General features: G+C 45.2%; 1 protein-coding gene across 3 annotated transcripts; it reads right to left on the bottom strand.

Moving 5' to 3' along the window:
• Positions 1-6213: 6213 nt before the first annotated feature.
• LOC122430774 (SLAM family member 9-like) lies at positions 6214-17758 on the bottom strand. Of its 3 annotated transcripts, none has more exons than XM_043451599.1 (7): positions 17655-17758; positions 11657-11998; positions 9256-9528; positions 8874-8974; positions 8630-8732; positions 8261-8527; positions 6214-6638 (listed from the first exon to the last, which is right to left on the bottom strand). In XM_043451599.1, exons 1-7 carry the CDS (start codon positions 17701-17703, stop codon positions 6565-6567), a joined length of 1209 nt encoding a protein of 402 aa, XP_043307534.1. In that variant the 5' UTR covers positions 17704-17758; the 3' UTR covers positions 6214-6564. The 3 variants fall into 3 exon arrangements, with proteins under 3 accessions (XP_043307534.1, XP_043307525.1, XP_043307543.1); XM_043451590.1 differs by adding an exon at positions 17275-17419 and having other exon boundaries at positions 8630-8974; positions 11657-11927; positions 17655-17721; XM_043451608.1 differs by lacking the exon at positions 9256-9528 and having other exon boundaries at positions 8630-8974.
• Between the last annotated feature and the right edge of the window lie 319 nt (positions 17759-18077).

Raw genomic sequence — 18077 nt, 5'->3', positions numbered from 1 at the left:
AAAAGACCTTGATGCTGGGAAAGACTGAAGGCAGGAGGAGAAGGGGATGAAAGAGGACAAGATGGTTGGATGGCATTACCAACTCAATAGACATGAATTTGAGCAAGCTCCAGAAGTTGGTGATGGACAGGGAAGCCTCGCGTGCTGCAGTCCATGGGGTTGCAAAGAGTCAGACCCGACTAGGCAATTGAACAACAATAATACAACTGTAACTAACTTGCTTCTGAGGGTCAGTCATTCCTTCCTGTTCTCACCTCTTCTTGCAACACAGGAAGTGCTTCTGGCTGTACCTAACACTCAGACACACTCAGGTCACACTTCACACCTTAAATACCATGTAATAAACACCCACTTTCCTCACCTTTCTGTGGGTAAAGACCAGGGTTTGAGCCTCTTCTCCTCTAGATTTCTGAGGACTATAGTAACTCAGGATCTTTATATATAAATATAAATACACACACACACACACACGATCTGTGTTGAGTCTTCTTTTGCCACTTGCAGGATTTGTCTAGTTGCAGCAAGTGGGGATTACTCTTCGTTGTGGTGTGCAGGCTTCTCTGCTGTGGCTTCTCTTGTTGCAGAGCACAGACTATAGGTGCAAGAGTTTCAGTAGCTGCAACACACGTGCTCAGTAATTGTGGCTTGTGGGCCCTACAGCACCTGGGCTTCAGTAGCTGTGACGCATGCTCTGCGGCATGTGTACACTGACAGGCAAGCTGATTCCCATCCACTGCACCACCACAAGGGAAGTCCCTCAGGGTCGTTTCTATCAGGAATAAGCCTCCCATGTTGCTACCCAGCTGTGGTTATTTATGAAGGACTCCATTCCCACAAACACTGGTGACTTCTGCAAGATCTCTAAAACAGACCCTGAACAAATTCTTCCTTCTCCACCATGTTCCAGTGCCAGCCTACAGTCCATGAGTGAAGGGTGCTGGTTCTCTTCAGATGCAGAGAGTGAACAGGGCCTTGTGACCTAGGTTTACATTTCCAGTCTGTGCCTTCAATCACTATGTATTTCCTGTCACAGAGCATGCTGTGTGGGGTGCCTGATAGACAATGGTGTGGAACAGTACACAAGATCACTGACAGCCCCAGAATGACTTCCTCAGTTAGGATATTTTATTATCTTTTTAATAAGCACAAATATTAACTAGTTAATAATGTTGAATTATGCTGAATGCATAATTGAAGCTGGATTTACTGAAAAGATATCCAACAGTGATTACATTTATTTGTTTTAACTAAAGCTTCACTGGTTAATCCCTGCACCTTTGTTTAAACTGTTCTGAGGAACTCCCATCTCTGATCTAAGTCTTCCCATCCCCAGTCAATTTCCTAGAACTTTCAGTTGTCTTCTTGTTGTTGTTGTTCCTTACCTCTTTATGTTTTTTAATATTTTAATTTTTTAAAGTATTTCATATATACATACATATGGCCCTTAAAGTTCAATTTAGTAACATAAAACATAGCAAAAAATAGCCAACCTCTGCCACATGCCAGAACGTCTCTCTCACATGGGTAACTATCATCAATTCTTTAATTTGTTTCTTCTATTCCCTTGATATATAGAAATAATATATCCAGCCCTGCTATTTCTTGAGTTTAGGCACTATTTATTGACTTCATGCTATGGGAATGGGTATTTGGCTGTATTGTACCCTACCCTTCTTCACCTTGCTCACTGCCACCCCACATCCCCCCATAGCCCTTAACAACACAAAAAACTTTCCACAAATTCTACCAGGATAGTTGTGACATACCTTTTGTTAAATGAATATTCAATATTTAAGATAACATATGATCCTCTACATAGATAACCCTAAAGACTCTACCAGAAAATTATTAGTGCTAATCAATGAATATAGTAAAGTTGCAGGATATAAAATTAACACACAGAAATCCCTTACATTCCTATACGCTAACAACGAGAAAACAGAAAGAAATTAAGGAAACAATACCATTCACCATTGCAACAAAAAGAATAAAATGCTTAGGAGTATATCTACCTAAAGAAACAAAAGACCTATACACAGAAAACTATAAAACACTGATGAAAGAAATCAAAGAGGACACAAATAGATGGAGAAATATAATATACCGCATTCATGGACTGGAAGAATCAATATTGTGAAAATCAGTATACTACCCAAAGCAATCTATAGATTCAATGCACTCCCTATCAAGCTACCAACGGTATTCTTCACAGAACTAGAACAAATAATTTCACAATTTGTATGGAAATACAGAAAACCTCGAATAGCCAAAGCAATCTTGAGAAAGAAGAATGGAACTGGAGGAATCAACCTGCCTGACTTCAGACTATACTACAAAGCCACAGTCATCAAGAAAGTATGGTACTGGCACAAAGACAGACATATAGATCAATGGAACAGAATAGAAAGCCCAGAGATAAATCCACGAATCTATGGACACCTTATCTTTGACAAAGGAGGCGAGAATATACAATGGAAAAAAGACAACCTCTTTAACAAGTGGTGCTGGGAAAACTGGTCAACCACTTGGAAAAGAATGAAGCTAGAATACTTTCTAACACCATACACAAAAATAAACTCAAAATGAATTAAAGATCTAAATGTAAGACCAGAAACTATAAAACTCCTAGAGGAGAACATAGGCAAAACACTCTCTGACATAAATCACAGCAAGATCCTCTATGACCCACCTCCCAGAATATTGGAAATAAAAGCAAAAATAAACAAATGGGACCTAATGAAACTTAAAAGCTTTTGCACAACAAAGGAAACTATAAGCAAGGTGAAAAGACAGCCCTCAGAATGGGAGAAAATAGTAACAAATGAAGAAACAGACAAATGATTAATCTCAAAGATATACAAGCAACTCCTGCAGCCCAATTCCAGAAAAATAAATGACCCAATCAAAAAACGGTCCAAAGAACTAAACAGACATTTCTCCAAAGAAGACATACAGATGGCTAACAAACACGTGAAAAGATGCTCCACATCACTCATTATCAGAGAAATGCAAATCAAAACCACAATGAGGTACCATTACACACCAGTCAGGATGGCTGCTATCCAAAAGCCTACAAACAATAAATGCTGGAGAGGGTGTGGACAAAAGGGAACCCTCTTACACTGTTGGTGGGAATGCAAACTAGTACAGCCACTTTGGAGAACAGTGTGGAGATTCCTTTAAAAACTGGAAATAGAACTGCCATATGACCCAGCAATCCCACTTCTGGGCATACACACTGAGGAAACCAGAACTGAAAGAGACACATGTACCCCAACGTTCATCACAGCACTATTTATAATAGCCAGGACATGGAGACAACCTAGATGCCCATCAGCAGACGAATGGATAAGAAAGCTGTTGTACATACACAAAATGGAATATTACTCAGCCGTTAAAAAGAATTCATTTGAATCAGTTCTAATGAGATGGATGAAACTGGAGCCCATTATACAGAGTGAAGTAAGCCAGAAACATAAAGACCAATACAGTATACTAACGCATATATATGGAATTTAGAAAGATGGTAACGATAACCCTATATATCGAGAGAAAAAGAGACACAGATGTATAGAACAGACTTTTGGACTCTGTGGGAGAAGGCGAGGGTGGGAAGATCTGAGAGAACAGCATCGAAACATGTATATTATCAAGTGTGAAACAGATCGGCAGTCCAGGTTGGATGTATGAGACAAGTGCTCGTGGCTGGTGCACTGGGATGACCCAGAGGGATGGGATGGGGAGGCAGGTGGGAGGGGATTTCAGGATGGGAAATACATGTAAATCCATGGCTGATTCATGTCAGTGTATGGCAAAAACCACTACAATATTGTAAAGTAATTAGCCTCTGACTAATAAAAATAAACAAAAAAAAGAAAAGAAAAAAAAAAAGACAACATACACTCACATTTGAGTCACATAGAGCATTATGACTCCATTTCCTTTCTGATGGCTCTTTGTTTTTCCTAGAGCCGATCATTTCTTTCTTCTCCTTGTAAAATCTAGCTTAATATGGTCAAACACATCAGGCAATCAAGTAATCTAGCAATTCCACTTTTTCTGTGCCTTCAGAACTCTGAATCCTGCCAGTAGGGGTTCATAATATGTGATCTCAAAAAATGTCACTTTAGGATTTATCCTCTTAACCACTTTTACATGTAACCTACAACAATGTTGATTATGTTTATCATGCTGTATATTACATCCCTACATTTATTTATCTTAAAACTAGAAGTTTGTACTTTTTAAACACCAGTTCATCCAATTCTCCCTCCTCCTACCTTATTGCCTCTGAAAACCACAAATCTTATTTACAAAACAGAAGCATATTCACAGACATAGAACACAAACTTTCGGTTACCAAAGGAGAAGGTAGGGGGTGATAAACCACTTTGCTGTATGCCTGAAACTAGCACAATATTGTAACTGACTATATTTCAATAAAAATTAATAAGTAAAGTTTAAATTTTTTTTAAAGAGTGGAGTCTCTATTCGCCACAGCTCTCTGGCTCTCCCACAAGTAAGCCCCAGTGATCTTCAAAGCCAAACATCTGGGGGCTCATCTTCCCAGTGCAGGACCTCTGCTCTGGGAATCCGGACATGGGGCTCAGACCACTCACTCCCTGGGGAGAACCTTTGTAATTGCAATTGTCCTCCCATTTGTGGATGGTCTAACTGAGGATACTGGTCTTGACTATACCGTGTCTCACTGTGGCTACTTCTTTGTCTCTTTAGTTGTAGAAAATCTTTTCTGCTAGTCTTCCAGCTTTTCTCATTGATGAAGTGAAGTGAAGTCGCTCAGTCATGTCCGACTCTTTGTGACCCCATGGACTGTAGCCTCCCAGGTTCCTCGGTCCATGGGCTTTTCCAGGCATGAATACTGGAGTGGGTTGCCATTTTCTTCTCCAGGGGATCTTCCTGACCCAGGGATGGAACCCGGGTCTCCCACATTGTAGGCAGATGCTTTACCGTCTGAGCTACCAGGGAAGCCCCTTCTCATTGATAGTTCTCTGTAAATAGTTATAATTTGTGTGCCCATGAGCTTACCTCATGGCTCAGAGGTTAAAGCATCTGACTGCAATGCGGGAGACCTGGGGTAGATCCCTGGGTCCAGAAGATCCCCTGGAGAAGGAAATGGCAACCCACTCCAGTATTCTTGCCTGGAGAATCCCATGGATGGAGGAGCCTGGTGAGCTACAGTCCACGGGGTAGCAAAGGGTTGGACACGACTGAGCGACTTAACTTTCTTTCTTTCTTTATGGGAGGAAGAGAGTTCAGGGTCTTCCTACTCTATTATGCTCCATTCTATTCCTTTTTAAAAATGTAATATCTTCTCATGTTTCTAAGAATATTAAATACAGATTTGGCGGGGGTATTTTTTTTTTCTCCTGCTCCCTGCATTCTCTTGATTTCAAGTTTTTTTCTTTTTTCTTTTTTTAATTGATTTTGTTTGTTTGGAGACTCTCTTTCACAGTTTTCCTCAAATATCTTGTGTTCTTGGCTATCTATTTATATTTCAGGATGTATCACCAACTACTTTACTAGAATCTTTGTAACGGATGGAGTATGCCAACCCCCATTGTAAGTGAAGTAGGAACTAAAGTAATCAGTTGAGAGTGAAAAAAGAGATGTTCAGGGTCATTCTCTCACCTAAATTATACTTTTGGCTCCATTGTTTGCACATGGTTCAAACTCTAGAGCAATCTATTTAGCACTTCAAAGCAGCTTTCTGTCAAAAGCTTCAACTTCCTTCTTTTGCTAGCTATTGAACACTCAAGGAAATTTTAGGCTAAAGATTCCATTTTCTTCTTCCTTTTATGAAAAGCAGAAAGGAAAAAAACACATAATCATATAGGACTCCAATTTTTATGAAACTTCCTAATAGTCCTCAAATCTTAAAGAGAATGTTCTCAACTCTGATCCATCTAGTCATTCATGTGTTTAAAAATATATATATTAAAATATCTACCATAAGCCAAGAACCCTCAATGGCTGAATGTCTTGTGGGGGAGACAGACAAAAAACAAGTAAACTAACAAGTTAATATATACTTACAAATTGTGATAATTTGACAAAACCAACTGGGTACAATGACCCAGGGAGATTTGCTTAAATAAGGTGGTGAAAGAATGCTCCAAGGAGACAAAATTTAAGTTGAATCTGGGCCCTCTGAGCCCATTTACATAAATTTTAACAAAAAATAATATCTATGCACAATTTTTAACAATTTTATTATCATTACATATTATATTTCAAATCATTCAATTTTTCTTAAATTGAATAAGCCTCTTTTCTTTCTGAACATGTTAAAACACAATTAAACAAAACATAAGCAGATGGTTTTCAACAGAAAATATGTAGCTGTTTCTTCATTGCTTTGAACTCAGTTTGCAAACAAAACCGGTTTCATGCTTTAATCAGCACAAGTGTTTCTCTCTCACACCTGGAGATTCGGGTATCAGGTCACACTCTTTCTTTCTCTGTGTAGACTTCCTTATCTGTGTTTCACAGAGTGACCTTCTTTTCGCTTCCTATTCTTGGCTTTTCCACATGTCAAGTTCAAATCTATTTAATCTGCAAAGCTCCCAGGATCAAAAAGAGAAGAAACTCTTTCCTCAGGCAGCAGGGTAGGAAGGAACCTGAATTAACAATGATCACAGGTTAGGAGTTGGGTAAAAGGAAGAGAAGGAAAGAAATAGGAAGACAGAGAAACAGGGGGAGGAGTTTTCCAGGAGGAAAAGTCAGAGGTGCAGGGCGGGGCTAGAAGCCCCTTGAGGAAGCTGTATCTGGGGATGGAGTTGCAATATCCTCCAGGCCCCACAGGGAGGGAGAATGCTAATGTCTGAAACCAATTATCCTTTTTTCTTGTGTCCCATTACACCCAGCACAGACTGCCCTTAAATACTTGTCAAATTCACAATTTAAACATCCATTACAAGCTGAGTATTGGAGGTGCAGAGAAAGATAAGCATGGGCTTTGTCATGATTCAATTGAGGAGACAGACACATGCACAAAGGCCATTTTACAGCATGTTCAGTTTTCTTCTAAAGTCATTTACTAGAGTTAGCTAAAGGTGGTGATGACTGTGAGTTCCCCAAGGGGTGGAAATTTATCCAGATCTCTTCTTCACCATATCTTCAATGACTAGAACAACATAGGCCGTAAAAATGCTCTGTAAATGTGTGTTGCTTATGACCAAAGAGGTGCTAAAATATTTATACTTTACATACTGGGCAGACACCATAGTGTTTTAAGCAGAAAAGAAACACAAGCATTTCTTTCATTTAGAATTCCCCTAGCAGCACAATCAGGAGAGTGATTGGGAGGGGAGAGACGTTAGGAGACCAGCTGAAGAATATGTGAAGCAAGGAAGGTGTGGGCAAGGGCAGGTAGCATGGGGAAGATAAGAGTTCTAAATAATGCCAGGGAGGCCTGGCATGCTGCGACTCCTGAGGTCTCAAAGAGTTGGACACAACTGAGCAACTGAACTGACTGACTGACTGACTTCTCCCTTTGGCAACAAGAAGCAAAGAAGAGATGCAGGAAGAGGCCTGGGCAAAGGACAGCATCAGTCCTGAAAAGGATGGTGACTGGAGAGAAAAAGTCCAGGAGAGAGCTGCCCAGTGGCTAAAGAAAGCAGGTCAGGGATAACAATTGAGGAGTAACCCACGAGCTCAGCCATCAGGATGCCACTGGGACAAACCAGCCACAAGAAGTTGAAGAGTGGATGGTTGGTGAGGAACCAGGGACAGGAAGCAGAGACAACAGCTTCAGAAGTCATTGGAGAAGACGAGAGGGACAGGTGTGTTGGGACTCAGGTGGTTTCCTGCCGTGGCCTGTGGAGGCCAGGAGAAGCCACCCTTGCCCACCAGAGGAACACAGCCCCATTGCCCTCTCAGAGCAGTTACAGGCAAGGAGAAGGGCAGAAGCTTTGCAAGCAAAGAGGACACAGGCAAGGAGGTCTGGGGCCCCTCCTCCAGGGGCTCTGCAGGACTGAATGTGGTGAGTGAAGCAACTTTCCTCGGGGAGTCCCAGGAATGAGCCATTACCCAGCTGAGCCTGCCGCTTGCCTAGGCACAGGGCCGACAGAAGGTGGGCAGAGCTCCAGAGTTCTCACCTCCTGCCACCCCAGAGATACTCCCTGTTGCAAACTAATCCAGCCCTCCTTTTCTTCAGTCATTCCCAGAACCCCGAGGAAGGCAGGCAGGCATGCTGAGAATCTGGATTGGGAGAGAAGGGTTCTCAGAAGCAAGCGGTTACCTGAGCAGAGGGGCCTGACAGGGATGGAGCTGGAGCTCTGGCTGATGGGGTTCTTCACTGTACAGTGATAGCTGTCGCTGACCCCAGATCTCCAGGAGACGCTGAGAGTGGTGCCCCCATGTGACACAACTGCCCCATGGCCCCGGGGGTCCCAGCTGTACTGAACATCCTCTCCAGGCTGGTCCAGCGAACAGATGAGGGTGATGAAGCAGGTCCCATCCTTCATGATCTGAGAGCTGGCTGTGATTTTGGGCTCCTGCAGTCTCTCTGTGCCAAGAAGGGAAGGTTCAAGCTATGAGAAGGCTCCAGCCTGGCCAAGCAGCAGAGAGGGAAGGTCAAGTTCAAATGTAAGCCCTCTCACCCCCTCACCATAGACATGCAGGATGAAATCCTTGGTGATGTTGATTGGGGGACTATGCAGAGTTATCCAGGCTTGATAGGGGCCGGAGTCCTGCAGCCTCAGGGAGCTGATCTGAAGAGAGTAGTTGTGGCGGGGGATGCTCAGTCGCTGACTGTAGGGTCCCTGAGTCCCAGCAACCAGGATTGGTTCCCCTGCTGGTCCTGGTCGCAAAATAGCAACAAGCCCTCGAGAGCTCCAGGTAACCTTTTCTACCTCTTGCCCCACTGGGACCTCCAGGGGCAGAGTGGCTGACTTCCCAAGGGTGCCGATCACTGTCTCCCCTACTGATTCCTTTCCGCCCAGGATTCCTGGCCCTGCAGATGGAGAGAGAAAACCACAGCTTCTGCATCAGGGCCTCCCTGCCCGCTCAGGGCAGCCACAGGTCCCAGCCAGCCCCTCCTGCCCAGATCCCTCCAGGCTCCCCCTCAACTCCAGTGGGTCTCCTCCCTCTCCCCGACCACTCGGACACACCCTGGCCCACCCACTGTCTCTTGACTGTTTGCTTTTCTCCTCGGGGCCTGAAGGGGACCAGACTCCTTCCTCCACCTTCCATTTCAGAGCTATCAAGCAGGGTACATGCTTGGATTCCAGGTACCTGTGCATGAAGGCTGCACCAAGATGGGAAGGGAGCTACTGTTACTGACTGGGTTCTTGACCATGCAGGTAAAGTTCAGAGCACTGTCCCCAGGCCTCAAGGTGACACTGAGGACAGACCCTCCATGGGACACAGCAGTCTGGGGTCCCAGAGGTGTCCAGCTGTAGGTCACAGCACCTCCTCTGCTCTCTGCCACGCATGTCAGGATGATGAGACAGTATCCATTCCCACTAATCCTGGTGCTCACTGTGACACGGGGCTGGGCCAGTTGCTCTGTGTGTCAAAAAAAGAACCAACTGAGCACTGGGAAACTGCTCTGGACCTTCCCTTCATGGGGCAGAAGTAGAAAGTGCTGCCACCAAGACCCTGCACCACCCTGAATACACATAAGAAACAACAGAGGTAGAATCTGCCCACATCCATTCTAGAGCTTGGGGCTTTATAAGACATGTCACTTAATATCTCCTCTGATTCTTGGAACAATAGTATGAAGTAGAAGCTTCATTGATGGGTTTGATCTCCTTGCAGCCCAAGGGACCCTCGAGGGTCTTCTCCAACACCACAGTTCAGAAGCATCAATTCTTTGCTGCTCAGCTTTCTTTATGGTCCAACTCTCACATCCATACATGACTACTGTAAAAACCGTAGCTTTGACTAGATAGACTTTTGTTGGCAAGCTAATGTCTCTGATTTTTAATATGCTGTCTATCTCCTTAGCCTAGAAATACAAACCCCTTTTCCTACCTGGGCTTCCCTGCTGGCTCAGCTGGTAAAGAATCGCCTGCCATGCGGGAGACCTGGGTTCCACCCCTGGGTTGGGAAGATCCCCTGGAGAAGGGAAAGGCTATGCACTCCAGTATTCTGGCCTGGAGAATTCCATGGACTGTAAAGTCCATGGGGTCACAAAGAGTTGGACATGACTGAGCCACTTGCACTTTCCTACCTGCCAGCAAAGCTGTCATGGGACAACAGTGACTTGGGAAATGCCCTGTGAAGCATGAAAATCTGGGCTTTTTTCATCACTGTTGCCCCAGAAACCGTCTCTGGAAGACCCCAACGCTGATCCATTAGCACAGCCTTATATCCTGCTCAGAATCCACACTGAGCTCGTCCTACCAGAACGGCCATCAGCACAGTGAGAGGTGCTCTCCCACCATCTCTGGGTGAACAGCCCTACCCCAGGTCCAAACAGCCCTCCACCCAGTGTTCCCTTGCTCTGTCTGAGGAGTGGGCAACAGTCACTCCAAGACAATTTATGACAGAAATGCTTTCATCCCAATCATGTGAACCTGACCAGGGCAATTCTGTCAACCCAAGTTTAAAAAAAAAAAAAAAACCTTCATCTATTAATAATAGGAATATTCTCTGTTCCATAACCCAGGAAATTGTATGAGAAGGTTCTCCACTTTCCCACAATCACTCATATTCCTGTGTCCATCCTCACTTTTCATTGGTACCTTCCGGCCACAGCATCCTGATGACCTTGCCTGGTGAACTTGCCATCCACGGCAACCTTGTCCCTCAGGCAAAGACTTCGAAGCACAGCTAATCCAAGTCTTGCAAAGGCCTTGTGATCCTCCCAGAACATGAGAGGTGGGTGGCCTGTGAGGCATTTCCTTGGAGCCATCTCCCACAGGCCTCCCACTGGTTCCTCCTGGGAGGCTGTCATGAGACTGTTTTTGTGTTGAAGTCCCAGGCTTTCTGCTCCATCCCCACAGAACAGAGCTGCTGACTATGAAACTTATCTGCAGTCTAGAATTGGCTTCTCAGCAACTCCCATTATGGTCATCTGGCCCCTTTAGCCTTGGTGTCATCCTTTCTGGGCTGTGGGATGAGGACCCAGGGATCTGAGACCTTCGGCCCCTCTCCCTCTCTACATAAGCAGGCTAAATCTAAAAGTACCTGACTGTGTCTCCACTGGCCAATATTGCTGCTGTGTGTGCCTGGCACCCCTGCCCAACTGTCTATTTTGTAGTTTCCCCTGCTAAAACAATCACTGACATTTCCTTGAGGAATATGATAGCAGTGTTCTCCTACATCTGCACAGAGCTTTACAAAGCTCTTTGCCGTGAATTTTATTCTCACAAAAGGTAATGTTCTATTTTAGTAAGGAGGAAGCTCGAGACCTCACAAGTCAGTTGTGGCAGAAATCCCATTCTCTGCCCAAACACAGGGATTCTACTTCAGTTGGTCTGGGACACATCCCAGCCATCAACATTTTTTAGGATATTCTCCCAGGCAACTCTACTTTCCATGTTTTTCTCAGTTAAGCACATGTTAGTCTCATAATTAGAAAGAAAATTATAATTGTTTCTAAAAGGGAAGTGGGAAAGGCTATAAAAGTGACTGAAAGACAGGCGTCACACACACACACACCTGTTGCCATACCCCGGACACTCACCATAGACATGCAGGCTGTACTCCCTGGTGTGGGTGACGCGGGAGCTCTGAAGATTAATGTGGGCTCGGTAGGACCCCGCATCTGCCCAACTCAGGTGGCTGATCTGCAGGGAGCGTTCTGGGCCCACCACACTCAAACGACCCCAGTACCGTGATTCCGCCTGGTGAAAGGTGTCTGGTCCTCCAGCTTCTACCAAGGTCACCGTGGCTATTGCCCCGGGGACCGAGCGACATACCCAGGAGATGCTCTCCACCTGCTGTCCATCCTGCAGCTGCAGGGGCAAAGTGACAGAGCCCCCCAGGGTCCCAGTTACCACCATGGGGGCTCTGGAAGCCCCTGGTCCTGCAGACAGAGAACAGCCTGTTACATTGAAGGCTCACAACAGGCCTGAGGGAGAGGCAGGGTCATGATCAGTATTCCTATTTTATAGGTGAGAAAACAGAGACCCACAGAATTTAGGTGCCTTGCTCAAGACATTGCTAGTTATAGACAGAACTCGAACTCAAGAGGGATTGATGCAGAAGCTGAAGCTCCAATACCTTGGCCACCTGATGCGAAGAGCCAGCTCATTGGAAAAGTCCCTGATGGTGGGAAGGATTGAGGGCAAAAGGAGAGGGTATGTAAGAGGATGAAAAGTCCATCACCGACTCAAAAGACATGAGTTTGAGCAAATTCTGGGAGGTAGTAGAAGACAGGGAAGCCTGGTGTGCTGAAGTCCTTGGGGTCGCAAAGAGTCGGATATGGCAGTGACTGAAAAACAACCACCACCCCACCACAATGGTTTCCTTCCACATTTATATCAATTAATTAACATATAAGGAAATAATCAATGAAGGCTGTCCTAAAGGTTGCAGGTACTAAGTGTCCTGGAGACTAAGCAAAATCCTTGGGGGGGGGGGGCCCTGGTGTTGGGGGAGGGAGGTGGATAATCTCTACTGTTTCTGTGAGTCCATCTCTTGACAGTTCAGGGAAAAGGAACAGAAATCACCCAGCCCAGTTGCATCCAGGCAAGAATTGCCTTGCAGCATCCCCCATAATTGCTTATTTGTCCACTTCTGAGACAAAAGCCAGCTTCTCTCAGGCACAGTGAGAATCTGGGAACATATCTTTCTAGAGCAGGAGGGCTAGTGTTGTGCTGGCCAGCCCACATTAAGCATGGTGAGAGGGACAAACATTTGGATACCAGCCTATAATGCACTTGAGAGAAGAGTGTAACTCCAGGGTGCTAGTCAGACTGCCTGAGTTCAAACCCTTGCTCTACCAAGTGCTAGCTGTGCCATCTTAGGCAAGTTACTTAATCTCTCTGAGTCCAAGTTTTCTAACCTGTGAAACAGGGTTGCCATCATCCAGGGTTTTGTGTTAAATGAGATAATCATGTAAATACCTCACTATGGTATTATTCAAGATACTTAATGTCACTGAGGGCTTCCCTGGTGCCTCAGATGGTAAAGAATCTGCCTGCAATGCAGGAGACCTGAGTTCGCTCTTTGGGTCAGGAAGATCCCCCGGAGAAGGGAATGGCAACCCACTCTAGTATTCTTGCCTAGAGAGTTCCCTGGGCAGAGGAACCCAGCGGTCTATAGTCCGCGGGGTCAAAAAGAGTCAGACACGACTGAGCAACTAACAGTCACTCACTCTTTCAATGTCACTGAAGTAAGTTGGTGCCTTCATCTTTTTGCATCCTCACCAAAACTAGTTAGCACTCTTATAGAGAAATATATATATTTTAAAAAAGAATCCACTCCAAGTAGTGCAACCCATCTCCATTTTTATAACACTGGCATGCAGTCCCAGGAGGCAGAAAGTCTGAAACTGACTCAGGTCTGCTGCATAGCTGTTTAAAGAGAAAACGATGCCTGGCCCATTGAGGGATGCAGGTCCTGATTCAAACTGGAATCCAGAAGTACTGGCTACATCACCAATTCTGAACCATGTGGTGAGGTTTTTGTGCTGAAAGTTGAACTGAGAAGTCCTGTGACAGTAGTTGTGGTGATGAGGAGTAGGAGAGAGCTTGCTGTGCTGTGAGAGTGGGCACTCCACCCTGGGGGACATGCAGTGTCCTAGGTGCTCACCACAGAATCCACCCTATAACCTGGTGCTCCTTCTTCCCATGCAGCTCTTCTGGTTCCACTTGGAAGAATGTGCAAGTTGACTGGAAGCATGCCAAGGGAGTGCTGACACCAGATGGATCTTCCTGTCCCAAGTTGGCCCAGAACCTGCAGTCCAGCCTGGAAGAATCCCACCTTTGATCAAGGAGCTATGCTCACCCTTGAGTACCATGATTCCTTAAGCTTAGTTCAAGTGCTGCTTCCTTTCTGGGGCCTTAGCTGAGCTCCATACTTCTAGTCCAGCCATGCCTTCCTCCCAGTTTCCTTCAGCCTATGGAAGCATCACTAGGAACAAAGCTAGGGGAGGTGATGGAATTCCAGTTGAGCTGTTTCAAATCCTAAAAGATGATGCTGTTAAAGTGCTTCACTCAATATGCCAGCAAATTTGTAAAACTCAGCAGTGACCACAGGACTGGAAAAGGTCAGTTTTCAGTCCAATTTCAAAGAAAAGCAATGCCAAAGAATGTTCAAACTACAATACAATTGCACTCATTTCACATGTTAGCAAAGTAATGCTCAAATTTCTCCAAGCCAGGCTTCAATAGTACATGAACCGAGAACTTCCAGAAGTTCAAGCTGGATTTAGAAAAGGCAGAGGAACCAGAGATCAAATTGCCAACATCCACTGGCTCATCAAAAAAGCTAGTGAATTCCAGGAAAATATCTACTTCTGCTTTATTAACCACGCCAAAGCCTTTGACTGTGTGTATCACAACAAACCGTGGAAAATTCTTCAAGAGATGGGAATACCAGACCACCTGATCTGCCTCTTGAGAAATCTGTATGCAGGTCAAGAAGCAACAGTTAGAACTGGACATGGAACAACAGACTGGCTCCAAATTGGGAAAGGCTGTATATTGTCACCCTACTTATTTAACTTATATGCAGAGTACATCATGTGAAATGCCAGGCTGGATGAAGCACAAGCTGGAATCAAGATTTCTGGGAAAAATATCAATAATCTCAGATATGCAGATGACACCATCCTTATGGCAGAAAGCAAAGAAGAACTAAAGAGCCTCTTGTTGAAAGTGAAGAGGAGCGTGGAAAAACTGGCTAAAAACTCAACATTCAAAAAACTAAGATCATGGCATCCAGTCCCATCACTTCATGGCAAATAGATAGGGGGGAAATGGAAATAGTGACAGACTTTATTTTCTTGGGCTCCAAAAGCACTGCAGAGGGTGACTGAAGCCATGAAATTAAAAGACGCTTGCTCCTTGGAAGAAAAGCTATGACCAACCTAGATAGCAGATGAAAAAGCAGAGACATTACTTTGCCGACAGAAGTCCATCTAGTCAAAGCTATGGTTTTTTCAGTAGACATGTATGGATGTGAGAGTTGGACGGTGAAGAAAGCTGAGCGCTGAAGAATTGATGCTTTTGAACTGTGGTGTTGGAGAAGACTCTTGAGAGTCCCTTGGACTGCAAGGAGATTCAACCAGTCCATCCTAAAGGAGATCAGTCCTGGGTGTTCATTGGAAGGACTGATGCTGAAGCTGAAACTCCAATACTTAGGCCACCTGATGTGAAGAACTGACTCATTGGAAAAGACCCTAACGCTGGAAAAGATTGAAGGTGGGAGGAGAAGGGGACAACAGAGGATGAGATGGCTGGGTGGCATCACTGACTCAATGGACATGAGTTTGAGCAGGCTCTGGGGGTTGGTGATGGACAGGGAGGCCTGGCCTGCTGTGGCTCATGGGATCAGAAAGAGTCGGACGTGACTGAGCGACTGAACTGAACTGAACTGTGCTTTTTGTTGGCTTGTTTGTTGGCTTACTTCATTCTGCTTCACACAAGTAGCTGTGCTGTTTGTCTTTCCCCATAGCTCATGAGTTCCCCAAGGAGAGGAGAAGGTAGAAGGAAATTAGTTATCTGAACATTAGAGTAAGGCTGATGGTTTAGCCGAGTGGCTAGGTGCAGTGGGATGTGTGCAGAGCTCCCTTTTCTGAATCCTGTATCTGGATTCAAGTGAGGGAAAGAGACAGAAAGGGATCAGCTCAGGACATGAATCCTCGGTGCCAGACACTGTGCCAAATGCATTAAGCACATTATTTTATTTAACCTTCACAGCAGTCTAGTAAGGTCCATATTCTTATTCCCACTACACAGATGAAGGCCATGAGACTCAAAGAGCTTAAAAAGCCTACTTGCCCAGAGTCACTGGCTATTGGAAGCAGCAGAGTCCACATGAAACCCAAGTTCGCCTGCCCCCAAAGCTCTGTCAACTACCCTGTGCTGCCAACAGCAGGACTGTACCCCACCTCATTCCCCGCTGTGTACCACTCACCTCTACCCCATCACACACAGCACAGGGCCAACACACGAGAGGCCTCAATAGATATTTCTGGAACTGAGCCCAAGAAATACGAACATTTCTTTTTTAAGGCAAGATCTGTCTCACCCATTTCTTTGTCATGTGCCCAAAGGATGCCCCCATGGACAATGATCTCCAAGGGCCTGACCTGGACACCATGGAGGAAGGGACGCTCATTCATTCATTTACTCTGTGGGAGGACAGGAAAGTGGCGGCAAAGGGAACCTGACAGGAATCTGTTGTCTGAGTTTCAATTCTGTGAATTTGGTTGGAGACAGTATGGTTCTGAGTTTCCTTGTTGCTTCTGCATTCCCACAGGTGCACTGACTTTCATTCTCACAGATCACCAGCTGTGTGCCAGAAGGTGTCACCTCATATCTCAGTTCATCTTCTGTAAAGTGAGCATAATACTCTCTGCCTTATCTATACCACAAGATTGTTGGGGGAATCAGACTATTTTAAATTTGAGTAAAAGTTCTTTATAAACTTCCAAGTTTTAAACACCTCTAAGGGATTCTATGGCAGGCTTAGGGCACAGACTAAAGGCTAGGGTGGGGGCCACCCTGAAGCCAGGTGACCCCGATAACTAAACAAGCTGCTTTCCTCCTGAAGGAGAATGAAAGTGAAAGACTGAAACTCGGATGACTAAAAAGCAGAGCCTTTTGAACTCTGTGGGAGAAGGTGAGGGTGGGATGTTTTGAAAGAACAGCATGTATATTATCTATGGTGAAACAGATCACCAGCCCAGGTGGGATGCATGAGACAAGTGCTCGGGCCTGGTGCACAGGGAAGACCCAGAGGAATCGGGTAGAGAGGGAGGTGGGAGGGGGGATCAGGATGGGGAATACGTGTAACTCTGTGGCTGATTCATATCAATGTATGACAAAACCCACTGAAATGTTGTGAAGTAATTAGCCTCCAACTAATAAAATAAAATAAAATAAAAATTAAAAATAAATAAATAAAAATAAAGCAGAGCCTGGCCCCTCGCTGTGGGTTTCTCAGAAGCTCTGTTTCCCTGGCCTTCAGTTCCCCAGCCTGTCTTCTGCCAGCACTCAGGTCCTTGGGGGCAGGGGAAGGAGCAGTAAGAACTCAGAAGGACCGGACCTGTCACAAGGTGCTAGGTTCGAGATCACCTACTGATGTCATTTGTGGGACAGGAAAGCCCAATTCACAATGAAGGTGACTCACAGGGGCGGAAGGGAAGAGAGGCATGAGATGATCATGCTTGAGATGGCAAGATGCAGACGAGCTCCCAGAACTGACTGTGGCAGATCCTCTATCTCAAGTCCCCAGCTTCAGTCTGTCTGGGGACGTCCAGGCTCCCTGTGACTCACTAGCAGTGTGAGAGTGACAAGACACAATCAGAATTTGCATGATCTGGGATGATAGTACACACACCTCACACACACTATTCCCCCCCCCCCCACCCCCAAACACATACACAAGCACATACACACAGTCTGGCTCCCAGTAAAGCAACATCTTCAGTGAAAATGACCTATTGCTAGAGAAACTCAATGTGCAAGGAGGTAGAGGTGCCTGGGAGGTAGTGGCAGGGACAGACTCACCAGTGAGAAGACCAAGGAGGAGCAAGGACCACAGGAGAAAAATACCCATCCTATTCAGCAGACTGGCCCGCCTCAGGACGGCCAATGGGCCATGTGCATGTAAATGTCAGCCCACAGACACTTCCCGTTTTTATTTATTTTATTTTTTTCATTTCCTATTTTTAGAGCTCACTATAATCACATGTAGCTTTTGAGTCACAGGATGTAAAAATAAACGGACGTGAAAGAAAGAAGCATGAGAAGCAGCAGAGTGAGCTATTTAAAAGCCAAAGCTGACAATGTCTAAGCCTTGCTTTAAACCCTTCCAAGGTCCCCCACCCTTTATATGCTAAAGTCTAATTGAGGTCACAGTCCTGGAGGACAAAATCCTTCAGGATCTGCTGGCTTCCCGTCTTGAGCTTGGTCTCATGTTCCATCACCAAG

The sequence above is a fragment of the Cervus canadensis genome, chromosome 2 (genome assembly GCF_019320065.1).
Source record: "Cervus canadensis isolate Bull #8, Minnesota chromosome 2, ASM1932006v1, whole genome shotgun sequence".
Taxonomy (NCBI): Eukaryota; Metazoa; Chordata; class Mammalia; order Artiodactyla; family Cervidae; genus Cervus; species Cervus canadensis.
This window is presented reverse-complemented; position numbering and strand designations above follow the sequence as displayed.